The sequence below is a fragment of the Channa argus genome, chromosome 1 (genome assembly GCF_033026475.1).
Source record: "Channa argus isolate prfri chromosome 1, Channa argus male v1.0, whole genome shotgun sequence".
In the NCBI taxonomy this organism is placed as follows: domain Eukaryota; kingdom Metazoa; phylum Chordata; class Actinopteri; order Anabantiformes; family Channidae; genus Channa; species Channa argus.
Genome location: NC_090197.1, coordinates 15,314,351 through 15,327,509, shown reverse-complemented (window position 1 = coordinate 15,327,509; position 13,159 = coordinate 15,314,351). Strand labels below are relative to the sequence as shown.

The 13,159-nt window shown below is 40.7% G+C and overlaps 1 protein-coding gene across 1 annotated transcript; it reads left to right on the top strand.

The window, feature by feature from the left end:
• The first annotated feature begins 2,649 nt into the window (after nucleotides 1-2,649).
• stmn2b (stathmin 2b) lies at nucleotides 2,650-12,146 on the top strand. Its single transcript, XM_067500500.1, has 5 exons — nucleotides 2,650-2,814; nucleotides 8,373-8,468; nucleotides 8,583-8,755; nucleotides 9,344-9,535; nucleotides 10,453-12,146. The coding sequence occupies exons 1-5, from the start codon at nucleotides 2,796-2,798 to the stop codon at nucleotides 10,510-10,512; spliced, it is 540 nt and encodes a 179-aa protein (XP_067356601.1). The 5' UTR covers nucleotides 2,650-2,795; the 3' UTR covers nucleotides 10,513-12,146.
• Nucleotides 12,147-13,159: the final 1,013 nt, after the last annotated feature.

Sequence of the window (13,159 nt, the reverse complement as noted above, 5' to 3'; positions counted from 1 at the left end):
CACAGTGTCTGTGCACACTGGTTTCTCTTGTTTAATTCAACAATGCAGCCAATTTAGCAGCAACGGGGCCTCCTTGTTTCTCAATTTAAAAACATCCGTACTTAAATTTCTTTTTCTAACTAGTGTAGATGTTTTATTATTTAGCTGACCATTATTTTTTTTTTAGATTAAATTGAATATATTACATGTTATTTTAATCATATTTATAATTTTAATACACTGATTTATTCCTCATTGTCTTTTGTAAATTTTAATTGTGTATTCATTAATATTTTTTTCTCTCTCCTGAACTTCAATAATCCATCTGTTAATTAATTGTTGTGATCACATCTCCAGCCTTAATACAAACCGCAACTTAAACTCTCTTTAAGGTTATTCAACGACTTTGTAAAGGATCTTTGATATTTGTGTGCTTTGAATAAACAGTAGCAGCAGTAAATTCTGTTATCTTTGGAAACCAAGCATTTTGATATGGAGCATACACTTCGAGTCAGTAAGGTTATGTGTGTTGCACTCATAGTTCAACAATTGAAAATTATTCATAGATGCATGCTGGCAAAAAATGAAAGAAAAATGATCTTTCTGTGAACTTCAAAGGAAACTTACTTTGCACATTTTGTGATGGCTCTTTCTTATTTATAACATCACATCGAGGGCAAAGGTTCAAAGTGCAAGTACAAAGGATGAGAAGGATCACTTACAACCTGGGAAGCTTTGCTCAATATTGAATTCATATTTCTTACTTGGCTACATCTCTGGCTTCTGGATTCTTTTACTGGCAACAGGAAAAAAACATTAAACTGCAGAAACACATGAATTAGACCAGATTTGTGTAATACTACTTAATGACTGTGGTGGTTAACAAGTTCCCCCAAGACCTAAAACATGGGATTTGCTGCCACCTACTGATGCATTTTTAATAAAAGATTCTGCCTATTTATTTGGTTGCTTGGCTGTGAAGTGACAGAATTTGCAATATTGCAGTAATACTTCTCTGCATTAAATACAGCCTATATGATATGACCTTATGCATTAGGTCTCATCAAATAGACCATAGAGGAAGATTAAGCACCTGGTTTTCAATCTGCTTTAGCCTGATTCTCCTGCAGTCGCATCGTCATAAAGAAGATAGAGTACCTCAACCCAAAAATACTGTTAAAATGGCAATTACAAAGTATGTAAAATCTAAATGTTTTTCCTTTCAGCAATCATTCTTCGACTTTCGACACCATGGCGTGAGATTCTGTACCTGCTCTTGGCCAGAGGAACAAAGAGAGGAAACACCCACATGGTCAGATTTCTAACGCAGGGCCTGAACTCTCAAGTAGGGGAGACAGGGTTTGTCGGGGTTTTGGTTTGGAGAGGCGCCTTAAGGGAGTATGGTATCCAGCTAGGAGCTACATACATGCATTCGTTACTGAGCAGGCGTCAGGGCAGTCACTGTATATTTTAAGACTTCCTATCCTTCGCAATTTCAAAATAAAGCAATTTTAAATATGGAGCATCTTAACGTTGCTAAATAACCAAACAATATAAACTGACTGTATTCTGGAAGGACATCGACGTGTAAATGAAGATATAAGGATGTCAATAGTAATAAAGTTAACTTGTGTTTAAATGCCACCATGAAAATAAAACGTTTTGTCCATTAAAAAAATTTATAGGTTTAAAAATAAGAAACTCGGTAAAATAAGGAATTGCTTTAGATATCCAGAGAAATGGATCTTCAAAAGAGAGCAGTGCTTTTTTTTTTTTTTTTTTTTTTTTTGGTCACTTTCCGGGTGCTTTCATCCAAAGCAATTTTTAATTATACACGTGGAGCAACTTGGGGATCTGTGTGTTATCCAAAGATATTTTGACATATAAATTCAGCCATAGCTACACCCCAATCTCCCAGTAAGAAAAGTATAACTACCTCAACCACATCCAAATCTGTCCCTCTGGTACAGAGAAAGACAAATACAGCGTCCCTCCTTGAATACCTCTGTGCATCATTATTTTTGTTATCAAGTAATCTGCTAATTACTTTCTCAGTTAACTGAGAAACTGGGTCCATGAAGTGGCAGAAAACAGTGTATTATATGGTTTCTCAAAGCGAAAGGTTTCCTTTCTACGAATCTACCAATCATCCGGGGGCCTGGTGGCTTAGAGCATTGGTTCAACTCCCACCCCACCAGCTGTATATCCCCAAATGCCACCTCAGTGCCTGTCCCGATCCCGGATAAAATGGGAGGGTTGCGGCAGGAAGGGCATCCGGTGTAAAATCACATGCCACCTCAATGTGAGGAACACGTTCCGCTGTGGCGACTCTCAAAAGGGACACGTCGGAAGTCGTTGAATTTTTGTTGCGACCAATCATTGCACACCTAAAGATAATCAGTTTACTAAAAGGTATAAAAAAAAACATAAACACCTAACATTTCATAAGTTTTAATCAGGGAAATTGTATTTTGCTTAAAACTAATTATGGGAGCTCTGAGTGGAACTAGAGTAGGTAATTGTGTTATTACTAAGCCTACTTACACACCACTGTGACACTGTAGCCTCAAGTGGGCCATTGTCGACTATGCGCAATTGTGCTTTTATTCTGAAAGCCAAGTCTACAAGTTTCCGGTCTTGTAGTAGATATTTCCCGCGGACTTGACGCAGCTCATAACGCACCACCAGGCGCACCGGCAGCCCCCGTCTCTGCTGACTCAGTGCCTTACCAGCAGTCCCTTCACCCATAGAAGAGTCTCATCCAGCCACCAGCGCGCACTCCTTGGGCCAACCCGCTCCGGCACCAACGTACAGAAATGGCTAAGACCGCAATCGGTGAGTTTTGTATTTGATTTGTATATTTTTTTCTGAGATAACTGAGGCTTCGCAGGTTTGAGGATGCTGAGAGGCTGTGGCGACACCCATGACACAAAAGGATGCTGAGGGATGGTGAGAGGGAGCGGCCAAATTCTTTCCGAAGTCACATTAAAAAATAAGTTGTACAATTATTGCAGCATTTTCCACTTGCTCAATCTTGGTTGTAGCTATTAAGAATAATTTTTGGAGCTTTTGTCTGATTTTAAATTAGTGGTGATCAACGTGAGCTCCATCACTATCAGTGACGCATATTTTTATTCAGTGTTTAGCAAGAGAAATATTAAGAAATAATCCATATCAACACAAGAAAGGCGGTTTTCCAGCAGCATTTCGTCGACACCTGCCTGCTGCACCTGCCTCTCATTGCCTGACTCAGAGCCGTGCAGCATAATGCAGCGCCAGCGACCCCACCCAACATCTCCGGTCGTTTCAAAGCCAGCGAGCCGCTCTCCAGGGTGTGCAACATTTCACCGTGACAAATCTCCTCATCATAACTAGGTCATAACTGTAGTCTAAAGCGTGCTGAAGAAATTTGTGGGTGAGTGCTTAAGGCTTGAATGAGAAACAGAGGAGACAGAGAGAGGGGAAAAAAGAGCATCCGTATCCAGAATAGCTTTGCAGTCGAGGGAAGAATTTACGACTGGAGATGGAGAAAAGGAATGTCGTCTCAGGAACATCCCGCCCCAATCCTGTAAGGGAGGTGACTGACTGCAAATGTTGGCCATTATGTTGCATTTTTATCAGTGTTTACACTGATTCACAGTGTAACAGTATTTGGTAGAAATGTGGAAAAAAAAACACAAGGTTTCGCGTTAAGACAGATGGAAGGCCTTGTGTGTGCGTCCATATGGGTTTTCATATCAAGGCCCGATTTGCTTTCATTAGTATAGATTTAATATTTTAACCACTGTGTGAGCTGTCTCTGACTTAATCAAAATAGGCTAAATCAATCATATGTAATATTAAAGAAAGTGTGTTGGTTTTAAGGGGTGTGTATAGGTATGAAGAGCAGTGTGTGTGTGTGTGTGTGTGTGTGGCTGATTTTTATGTTTGATTTACACTTGATGGATGAAAGGACGTGCAGAAAGACAGCAGTAAAGGTCCCGCATGGTGTGTTTGCTGAGGGACACTAGTTACTACTAACCCCCTATTTCCCCTTTCCTCTTCCTCCTCCTCCTTCTCCTCCTCCTCTTTCCCCTCTCCTCCATCATTTGGGCTGTGGACAGGCAGAATGGGCTGGGCAGGGGATCAGACACTCTGGGGGAGAAACCAGTCATCATGCCAGTCAGCACTCAAGCAGGTCACTGAGTTCATTTAGGCTCGATGTTTTTTTACAGAAACCTGGTAGTGCTGTTAATATTTCAGACTCGGGGGTATATTTGGGATTTTCCTACTTCTGAGAGACAGAGAAAAAAGTTCTGAGGTTTAATGAGAAAATTAACATTTACTACTTATTGTATTTAACTACTGCAAGGCAGGATCACTATCACTGTATTTTTAGTGAACTGTGTGTTTTTGTTTATTTCTTTAGAGGAGAACTGAGGATAGTAATACATAGACACACCCTAAAGTCCTTATGCTACAGCAGCATAAATAAACTACTGCTTACAAACACTCCCATGTGCATTAAGCTCTTTTCTTGATCCCTATCACGCAGTCTTGACATATCCAATTAGGTGTGGCCATGGTGTCCTAAAATCAGTTCCTTTGTGCACAAAAACAGAAGCTTCTCAGACATAATAATACCATCAATTTTCAACTACTAGTCATGTCTAAGCGCTGCTATATTTTTTTGTCTTATCTTTGCCATCGCTATTGTCATCGTAGGCTGTGCGTAAAACTCCTGGACTCATAATTCATCCTGATTAATCACTGAGTCCCATCGATCAATGCGGCACACTCCCATTACTGGTCCAGATGACTGTTGCTCTTCAATGCAGGCTTGAGAGGAAGAGGTGACATCAGTCTGGTGGAGACTGACGCTGCTCATCGAAATTAAAACCTGGGTCAATTAATTTAGCATATGTTATGTCAAATTTAATGGTATCTACAGGTTATAAAATATTGTAATGCATGACACAATTGCCTATTTTGTCTTAGATTTTTGGGGGAAGCGTTTTGATTTAGTCATAGTAAATTTGACTATGCAAGTTGACCAGAGCTGAAAGAACAGCTTTCTTAATCAATTAGTCTTTTGACGGAAATTTAACAGACATCTATTTCCATAATTGGCCAAAAGTGTCAAAAGAAAAATTGAGCAAATAAACTGCTTTCATAAAGCTTCTCATATGTAAAGATTTGCAGTTTTTTATTTTAAGAAACCTCCCCAAGCATCGAGAACCTGTGATGTGAATTTCCAAAATGTTCTAGCATTTCAACGACCAAAAACTTTTAAGGATTTATTTAAAAAATACCTTTCTGTTGCAGCAGCTTCTTGAAAGGACAAAGGGTGTGGTTTTGTAAAAACTTGCTGTCAGTCTTTTTTCCACTGGACGACTAGACCTGCCCTTATTTCGTCCGAGTGCGGTAATGTTCGCTTTAATAGCCAATTTCTCTGTAATACCACATTCATAATTTTGTTATATTGGTAGTGGGTGGCCAGGTTGTAAACGCGTATGCACAGACAGGTTATAGCACCCAGGATGGCACTGAACGCTGTGATCAATCTACTGTAAATTGATCATAACCTTGTATCTCTCATATGCTTTTCACTTTGTGCCTTTTTGCCCAAAGTGATTCAGATTCTTCAAGCAGTGTGGGAGGAACAGGACCAAAGAGAGGTGTGGTGGTTTGTCTAATGCATAGAGAGAGAAACAGATGAAGGGAGAGAGAAAGAGAGAGGACGGGACTGAGGGAGAATATATCAGCAACAGATGAAACGGGGGCTTGGGGATGCAGAAGGTGCTGGGGAAGAGGGATGCTTGCGGGGGAGGAAGTGCTGTAGATATTGATGATCTGTGCTCTTTGGCTGATGGATTGAAAGAGGACGTGCGGTTTGCCAGCTGCCTGTGTGTGGTTCAGGACAGGAGGAGCAGCTCTCTTAGAGCGAGGGTGCAGAGCTGACTGGTTGAAACCAGCCTGCAGGGGAGGACTGAAAGCATTAAAGTGGAGTCATCCCTGTCTGACATTACTTCTGTCTCATCTCCTACTCTCGATGTCAAAAAAACCACCAGATCCAGCTGGTCTCAGACTCAGCCAACATTTTTTAATAGATACTTAGACACTCATTGCGGTGCAATGTCAGTCTGGGTCCTTTATCATTTTTATGTCTCTTATCCACTGAGAATGAGCTTATTGCTACACTCATTAAAGGAGATGTTGCCTCTCAGGAGACATTCAGTTATAATTCCATATTTTTTGCACACAGGAGAATCTCATATTCTTGTGATTAGGGATGTTAAAGTAATATCTCCAAGGATACAGATTATAGAGCTAGAGCTCAGTTTCAGTTCGCTGCGTGGTCTTGTCTTCCAAGATAACAAAAAATAATTAAGTTTATTCTGGAAAAATCATGGTAAAAACCCAGGTTTACTCACCTCAAATCAAAAAGGGAAATAAGCAGAAATGGCCAACACTAAATAGTTATAGCTCCTCAAAAGCAAGAGATGTGTTGCTTCTCTCTGTTTTTTATCACTGGGAATTGATTATTAGGGACTCAACAAATATTTGTGGAAATAACTTTCATTATTGAACACAGAAAATGTCTCACCCATTCTCCTCTATAAGCACTTAATCGGCTTTGCTGAACTGGTTGAGGCTTCAGCTGTCGACTAGGGTTGCATGTGGGAGAAAATGGCTGCTGGGGCTTTGACATACACACAGCACTTAATGATCCTGTGACAATCCTGCAAAAGATCTGCTCCCCCCTCTTGTCAACCAAAATGGTGCAGTCTGCTAATTACAAATTAAAGTGCCCTCCACCTGAGGTGGCTGCTTCCATTAGGCTCTCCTTTAGGCAGTGGATGGTGATTCTAAGACCCCTGGGAGCTGCCCCCTTTCCTGATTTTTAATCCTCCTGTCTGTGAAGTGTTGGTTGAGCGTTGCTTTAAAACTCCAACCAAACAGCCAAAGTATTTATCTATCTTTCTCCATTCTCTGATAGGCATCTCACTATTTTTTCTGTTTCTCTGCCAGCTTCACCTTTATCTCCATTCCTACCGAAACCCTCTCTCACTTTTCAGCCCCTGCCTTGCTCTTACCCACTTCCACTTCCTCCTCTGGGAAGAGGTTAACAAGGCCATCAGAGAGTAGTGAGAGCTACATCTGAGAGTTGATCACATTACTGTGGCGTCTGCCAGTCTGCAGGGCAGAAGGCAAAACACACAGAGTTCGAAGAAGAAGAAAGAGAGAGAAGGAATAAGCACGATGAGGAGGAATTGGATTAACTACACTATACACTATGCTCCACCATGAAGAAGCTTTTTCACAGTAAATCTCATTTCTGGCTTTGCTACTGTAGCCTGCTGTAAATCATGAATCAATGTGACACACCATCCCCTCAGGCCTTGAACTCTGAGTGATGGATTATGCCGTACTATGAAGGCTGGCATGCATATATGCGCCATGAGGCAGCGTACCTCGATAGAGAACAGCAGCCATGTGCAGAAGCAGAATTTCACAACCTGCAGTGTGCTGCAGATATTTTAGCTGCTCTCCCTGCAGGGCTTGCTGCTGCTGAACATTACAGAAGGTCCCAAAAACAATCAAGGTTAGACAAGGTTTGTTCTTCTTTCGTTTTTTTTTTCCTGTCTGCCCTTGGGGGCACTTTGTCCCACCCTATTTCGCAGGGTGCAGGCTGCCAAATACATCCAGTATGGTTTGACGCCAGCTTTGCTTCAGCGTTATTAACTTTTTGGACCATAAATACAGCAGAATGGTCGGTTATATTGCTGTAGTATGCTGATAAGCTAAACCCTCGGTTGTTAGCGTCTATCCATAAACCACAGACAAAAAAGATAAGAAATAGCCCGAAGATCATTTTCCATTATAAAAAACCTGGCTCTACCTGGAAAGCATAAACTAATTTTTGATGTTTTTTGGTGTAACCCACACAATGACCGAGAGGCAGTGGGGGCGTTGGTCTTGCTGCGTTAATAAATAATGGACCAAAATGAAATGCATAGCTAATGATGTATGGAGAGTCCTGTGGGGACGACAGCTTTCTAGCTGTTGAGGAAATTAGGCCAAGTAAGAACACATGCATCCTGTTTCCTTTGTGATGGGTTTTCAACAAAGACTGCAAAATTTTCACAAAACCCAAGGCAGTTGTTCTTTACCAGACATCCTTTGATGAAGTTTCCTTTTTGGGACATGTGATGAATAATTATCTCTGCAAACAAAAATTACATATTTACATGAAGGATCTCCTGTGGAGGCAGAAGTGGGTTAATGAGGTTTCATCCTTTTGTATGTTAGTGGGTTATTGACGCCCTGTGCGTTAGCAGTGTGCTGGCATACACACAGCTGCACCTGTGCAACAAATGGACTAACAGTCACGTTTCCATTTATCTCCACAGCTTACAAAGAGAAGATGAAGGAGCTTTCAGTTCTCTCACTCATCTGCTCTTGTCTGTACCCCGAGGGTCGCAAAAACATCATGGGTGACTTTCAAGGTACGTAGTAGTCAAAATGGAGATTACAGTTGTTATCTTAATTAAAATTTATAAAGAGGCAAGTGAATTATTTTTCTGTCTGTCATTCTTTTACATTAATGCACACTCATGCAGACATGGACATTAAGCCCATTAACAAGCGAGCCTCAGGCCAGGCCTTCGAGGTCATCTTGAAGCCGTCCTCCCCAGTGTCTGATATCACCCACTGCATTACCAGCGCCCCAAAGAAGGACATTTCCCTGGAGGACATCCAGAAGAAACTGGAGGCAGCTGAGGACCGAAGGAGAGTAAGGATATTTCCAATCATTTTCACTGCTTCACCTGCCACGTGCCACTTACCTTCAATAAATACCAAGAGCCACCAAAAGCTCAAATAAACCTTTTATAAACAATCTCTAATCCAAAACAAAAGGACAAATGAATTAAGTAGGTATGAATGTTTTTACAACAGGACACCTTGACATGTTGTTTACTGTAGCTGAAAATCTGCCATGAAACATCTACTCTAACTACTCTACGCTAATTCCTGCATCTTATTGATCTGAATGTCAATACAGGCAAGCAACTGACAAACCAACAAATCAATTACACAATCAATAGCATAGTTTCCCATAATTTTTCAGCAGCAGATGTCCACTACTGTAGGCCAGACAAACAGTATTTTCAAACGGGAAGATAAACGAGCAAAGGGGAGAAATTCACTTACATCCAGATGGATGGAAATGTGTGAGCAGCTTACACTCATACTTACATTTAAAGAGAGAATCAGTGAGTAGATTACAGGAAATCATTGTCTTGCTATTGACCCATTCTTCCTGACACATGCTCTCCGCTGCTCTTCACTATACCTCCTGCTCTTTATTGTGCCCTTGCAGTCCCAGGAGGCACAGATACTTCAGGCTCTGGCTGAGAAGCGAGACCATGAGCGGGATGTGCTACTTAAGGCAATGGAGGAGAACAGCAACTTCAGCCGCATGGCCGAGGAGAAGCTCCAGATGAAGATGGAGCAGACTGAGGAAAACCGGATGGCTTACCTGGCTGCCATGATGGATCGCCTGCAGGAAAAGGTATAGAGCAAGATTTTCATAAATCCATGTGCCAACTCCCTAGAAACGGGGCCTTAAAAATGGGTCTTTGTCAATAGAGACCAAAACAAAGAAAGTAAAATTTAAGTTGCATATTGGCATTAAAATCTATTTTAATTGGCCTATTGTAGACAAATTCTAAATATACTGTTTCAATCATCACTAGGTGAGTTGTCTAAACCATAAATTCCTGGAAAAAAGGTCATTGGTGTGTAGCCTTGGATTGTCTTGCACCATTTACTTGTAAAGTCATCAGTTCTAGCACAATGAAACCTTTAAGGAAGATAGTAAGTTAGGTTTATTTTATTTGCATGAAAGCAAATGTAGCAGCACCACTGTAAAATCTGAAGCTGTAAGAAAAGTTTTATGGAGCATAATAACATAATGTTAAACATATTAACCTAAATAATAAGCCTTTATAAACTGCCGGTATGACTATTTCTCAATAGTGTTTGAGAAATAAAAGTGTGAGTCTGAAAAGTCCAGTCACACTATCATAACCAACACTATTTGGTCAGTAGTCTGACATGAAGATTGACATTGATTTGAGGTCCAATTGCAATGATTCAATTACCATGCAATGTGACATATTGTGGTTCAAAGGATGTTATGGCTTTATTTTAAAAATGTTAGTATTAAACATAGTGTCAGTTGACTATATTTCATTACAAAAACATGCGAAAAAAATACAGAGTTTGCAGGAATTTGACGAAGCTTTTTGGCTGAAGAGTGGGAGATAAAGCTTTTTTTGAATGGAAGAGAGGTTGACAAGAGGCTGAAAAGGAAATGAAGTAAATTGTCACTGCAAAGCTGTAATAAGAAAAATGGTGTGGACAGGAAACATACATCAGCACTAACAGCAGAGAAAAAAAATGACATCAGCTGTTTGTTTTTACTAGGAGAAGCACGCTGAGGAGGTGCGCAAAAACAAGGAGATGAGAGAACTCGTGACAGCGTGAGGAGCCCCAGCAAGATCTAAATCCCGCCTCCAAACCCTCCACCACCACCCCCAACCCTGAAAAATACCCCCCATACCCTGTCCGCACCTTAACCTACGTGTCCCCGCCTCTCCACCACCTGCCATAGTCCCCCATACTATCATGACGCTACCACACCCTGTGACTCCACCTCAAGACAGTGGGTGGTTCAGATGGGCTTGGGGGTGGTAAAAATTGCAAAAATGATTTAAAAAAAAAGGAAAGAAAAATTCTCCCACTCCACTCCTCCCAAAAAGAATGTTTTTGCTCTGTTTCAAATGAGAAAAAAAAAAAAGTCCAATTGACAGGTGGCAGTGGTTAATGGTTTTTGTAAATACTTCTTTTTTTGTTATATACAGTACAATACAAGCAGCAAAAGTATTGATTGCAGTGTGCCATTTTTATATTTGTTTCTCCTTCCTGCATATATATATATAGATGTAATAATTTGTTCATTTTCATATTTATATTGGTTTGTTCATTTCAGCCTGAGAATCTTTGTTTTAGGTTTCTCTTGTGTGGTAACAGGCTTAGATGTTTGTTGTGAGTTTGCCAGCTAGCTGATGTTTGCTGTGACTGGTTGTGTCCTCACAAGGCCCGCATTCTGGCTCCGTTCCCTCAAGTGGGCCCTCACTGATTTGACCTCTGAGATCTGAAAGCAAAATTGGATCTGTGTTTGGTCAGAGTGATTTTCCATCCGGTTTTTGCACCAATGCTCCAGTTACCAGGGGACACGTGCAGGAAAGTTGGCAAGAGGGAAAGGGGACAGTTTGCTTTCCTGTGGGGACTGCAAGCCGTCGCTGCAGAACCACTCCTGTGAGGTAGATGGTGACTGTACTGCAGGAGAACACTATAGCATTTAATGAGCCCATCCTCATCCTCCTTCCCTCTGTCGGCAACTTCTTCATCTCTCCACGTACTTGCATACATACTGTAGAGGCACTCACTCACATGCTCTCTGCATGGGCAGGCGTTTAGCTGTTTATAGCACACAGCTCAGGAGGAGCCCGCTAAACTCTGCCCATCTGGCACCAGAAAGCTCACATAACATCCCTGAGCAATAGCGGTCCTCTTATATTCCTCGGAAACCAGCTTCCAATCACATTTCAGTCAAGTGTTACTGTAACGTACAACACAGCTAAGGCTCCTAAGAATGCTGGAGTGCAAAAATCACCTGAGATCAGACTTTGTTACTGTGACTCTTACATTAAATCAAATACTTAACTTACTGTAAAACAAAGTTTCACCTTTCTCCTTTTCATAGAGGCTAGAATAGTGCTCAACGTCATCAGCGCCAACTGGAATCATTGCACTTCACACCAAGACACTGTAATTTCCACTGAAAGGCCGGCACAAGAAAAATATTTTAAGCCATAACAGGTATAGCTGCAACAATGATTCATGAACACAGTATTTCCATCTGTAAAGGTGTATATGAGTGTTTCAGAGTATCCGATTTGTTTGTAACCAGGGGTGTTGAAGCCTGAGGTTGAACCCTGTCGGTCACACATGCACAGTAGGCCCATAGGTGTGTGTGAGAGTGTGTGCGTGTGTGGGTATTCCAGAACATGGCAGGTAGATGAACAGATATTTGTGTCATGTGCTATTGATTCAGTGAAGTATAAAACAGCTACAGCACAGTTTGTGACAACTGTCAGAAGTTCACTACAGACAGCGACTATCCTACCTGCCTCTCTCTCTCTTTTTCTCTCATCTGTCCATTTGTGTGTTTTCCCCTCTCTACATCTATCTTTGTGAGCAAGCAGTGGTTAATAAAGATTTGGGGTTCAGTGAAAGGAACCGGCTCATGGAGTGAATTATTTCACATACTGTTCGCAGGGTAGCATTCAAATGTATAGATTTTGTTTAAGATACATTACCTTGAATTACCTTAATCACTTTATCACATACAAATGAAAAGTTAACTAACTGCAAAGTATTATTTTGCATAAGAAATGCGTTTTGTTGTAGATTAAAGTTTTTTATCTTCAATAACTTATTAACTTGATTTGTAAACGCCCCAGCCCCAGTGACCAGGATCATGACTTTAAATGTATGGTTTTCTCAAAATACATCCCTAATTTCAAAGAAGTTGGGACAATCTGTAAACATGAATAAAAAGAGAATGCAATGATTTGCAAATCTCATCAACACATATTTGTCACAATAGAACATAAAAAATATATTAAAGGTTGAAACTGAGACATTTTACCATTTCATGGAAAATATGAGCTCATTTTGAATTTGATGACACCAACACATCTCAAAGAAGTTGGAATAGGGGCAACAAAAGGCTGGAAAAGTAAGTGCCACAAATAAAACTAATGGAGGAGCATTTATTGACTAATTACATTAATTGGCAACAGGTCAGTAACATGACTGGATGTAGGAACATTTCAAAGAGGCATGGCCTCTCGAATGTAAAGATGGGCAGAGGCTCACCAATCTGCCACAAGCTGCATCTAAAAATTGTGAAGCAATTTCAGAAAAATGTTCCTCAACGTAAAATTGCGAGGACTTTGAAGATCCCACCATCTACAGTTTATAATATCATCAAAAGATTCAGAGAATCAGGAGGAATCTCTGTGCGCAAGGGACAAAACAGACATGTTTACACATCACAGCACAA

Coding starts and splice junctions, on each gene's coding strand:
- stmn2b (XM_067500500.1), top strand. Junction 8,469..8,582: donor CATCATGGGTGACTTTCAAG/GTACGTAGTAGT, acceptor ACACTCATGCAG/ACATGGACATTAAGCCCATT. Junction 8,756..9,343: donor CAGCTGAGGACCGAAGGAGA/GTAAGGATATTT, acceptor GTGCCCTTGCAG/TCCCAGGAGGCACAGATACT.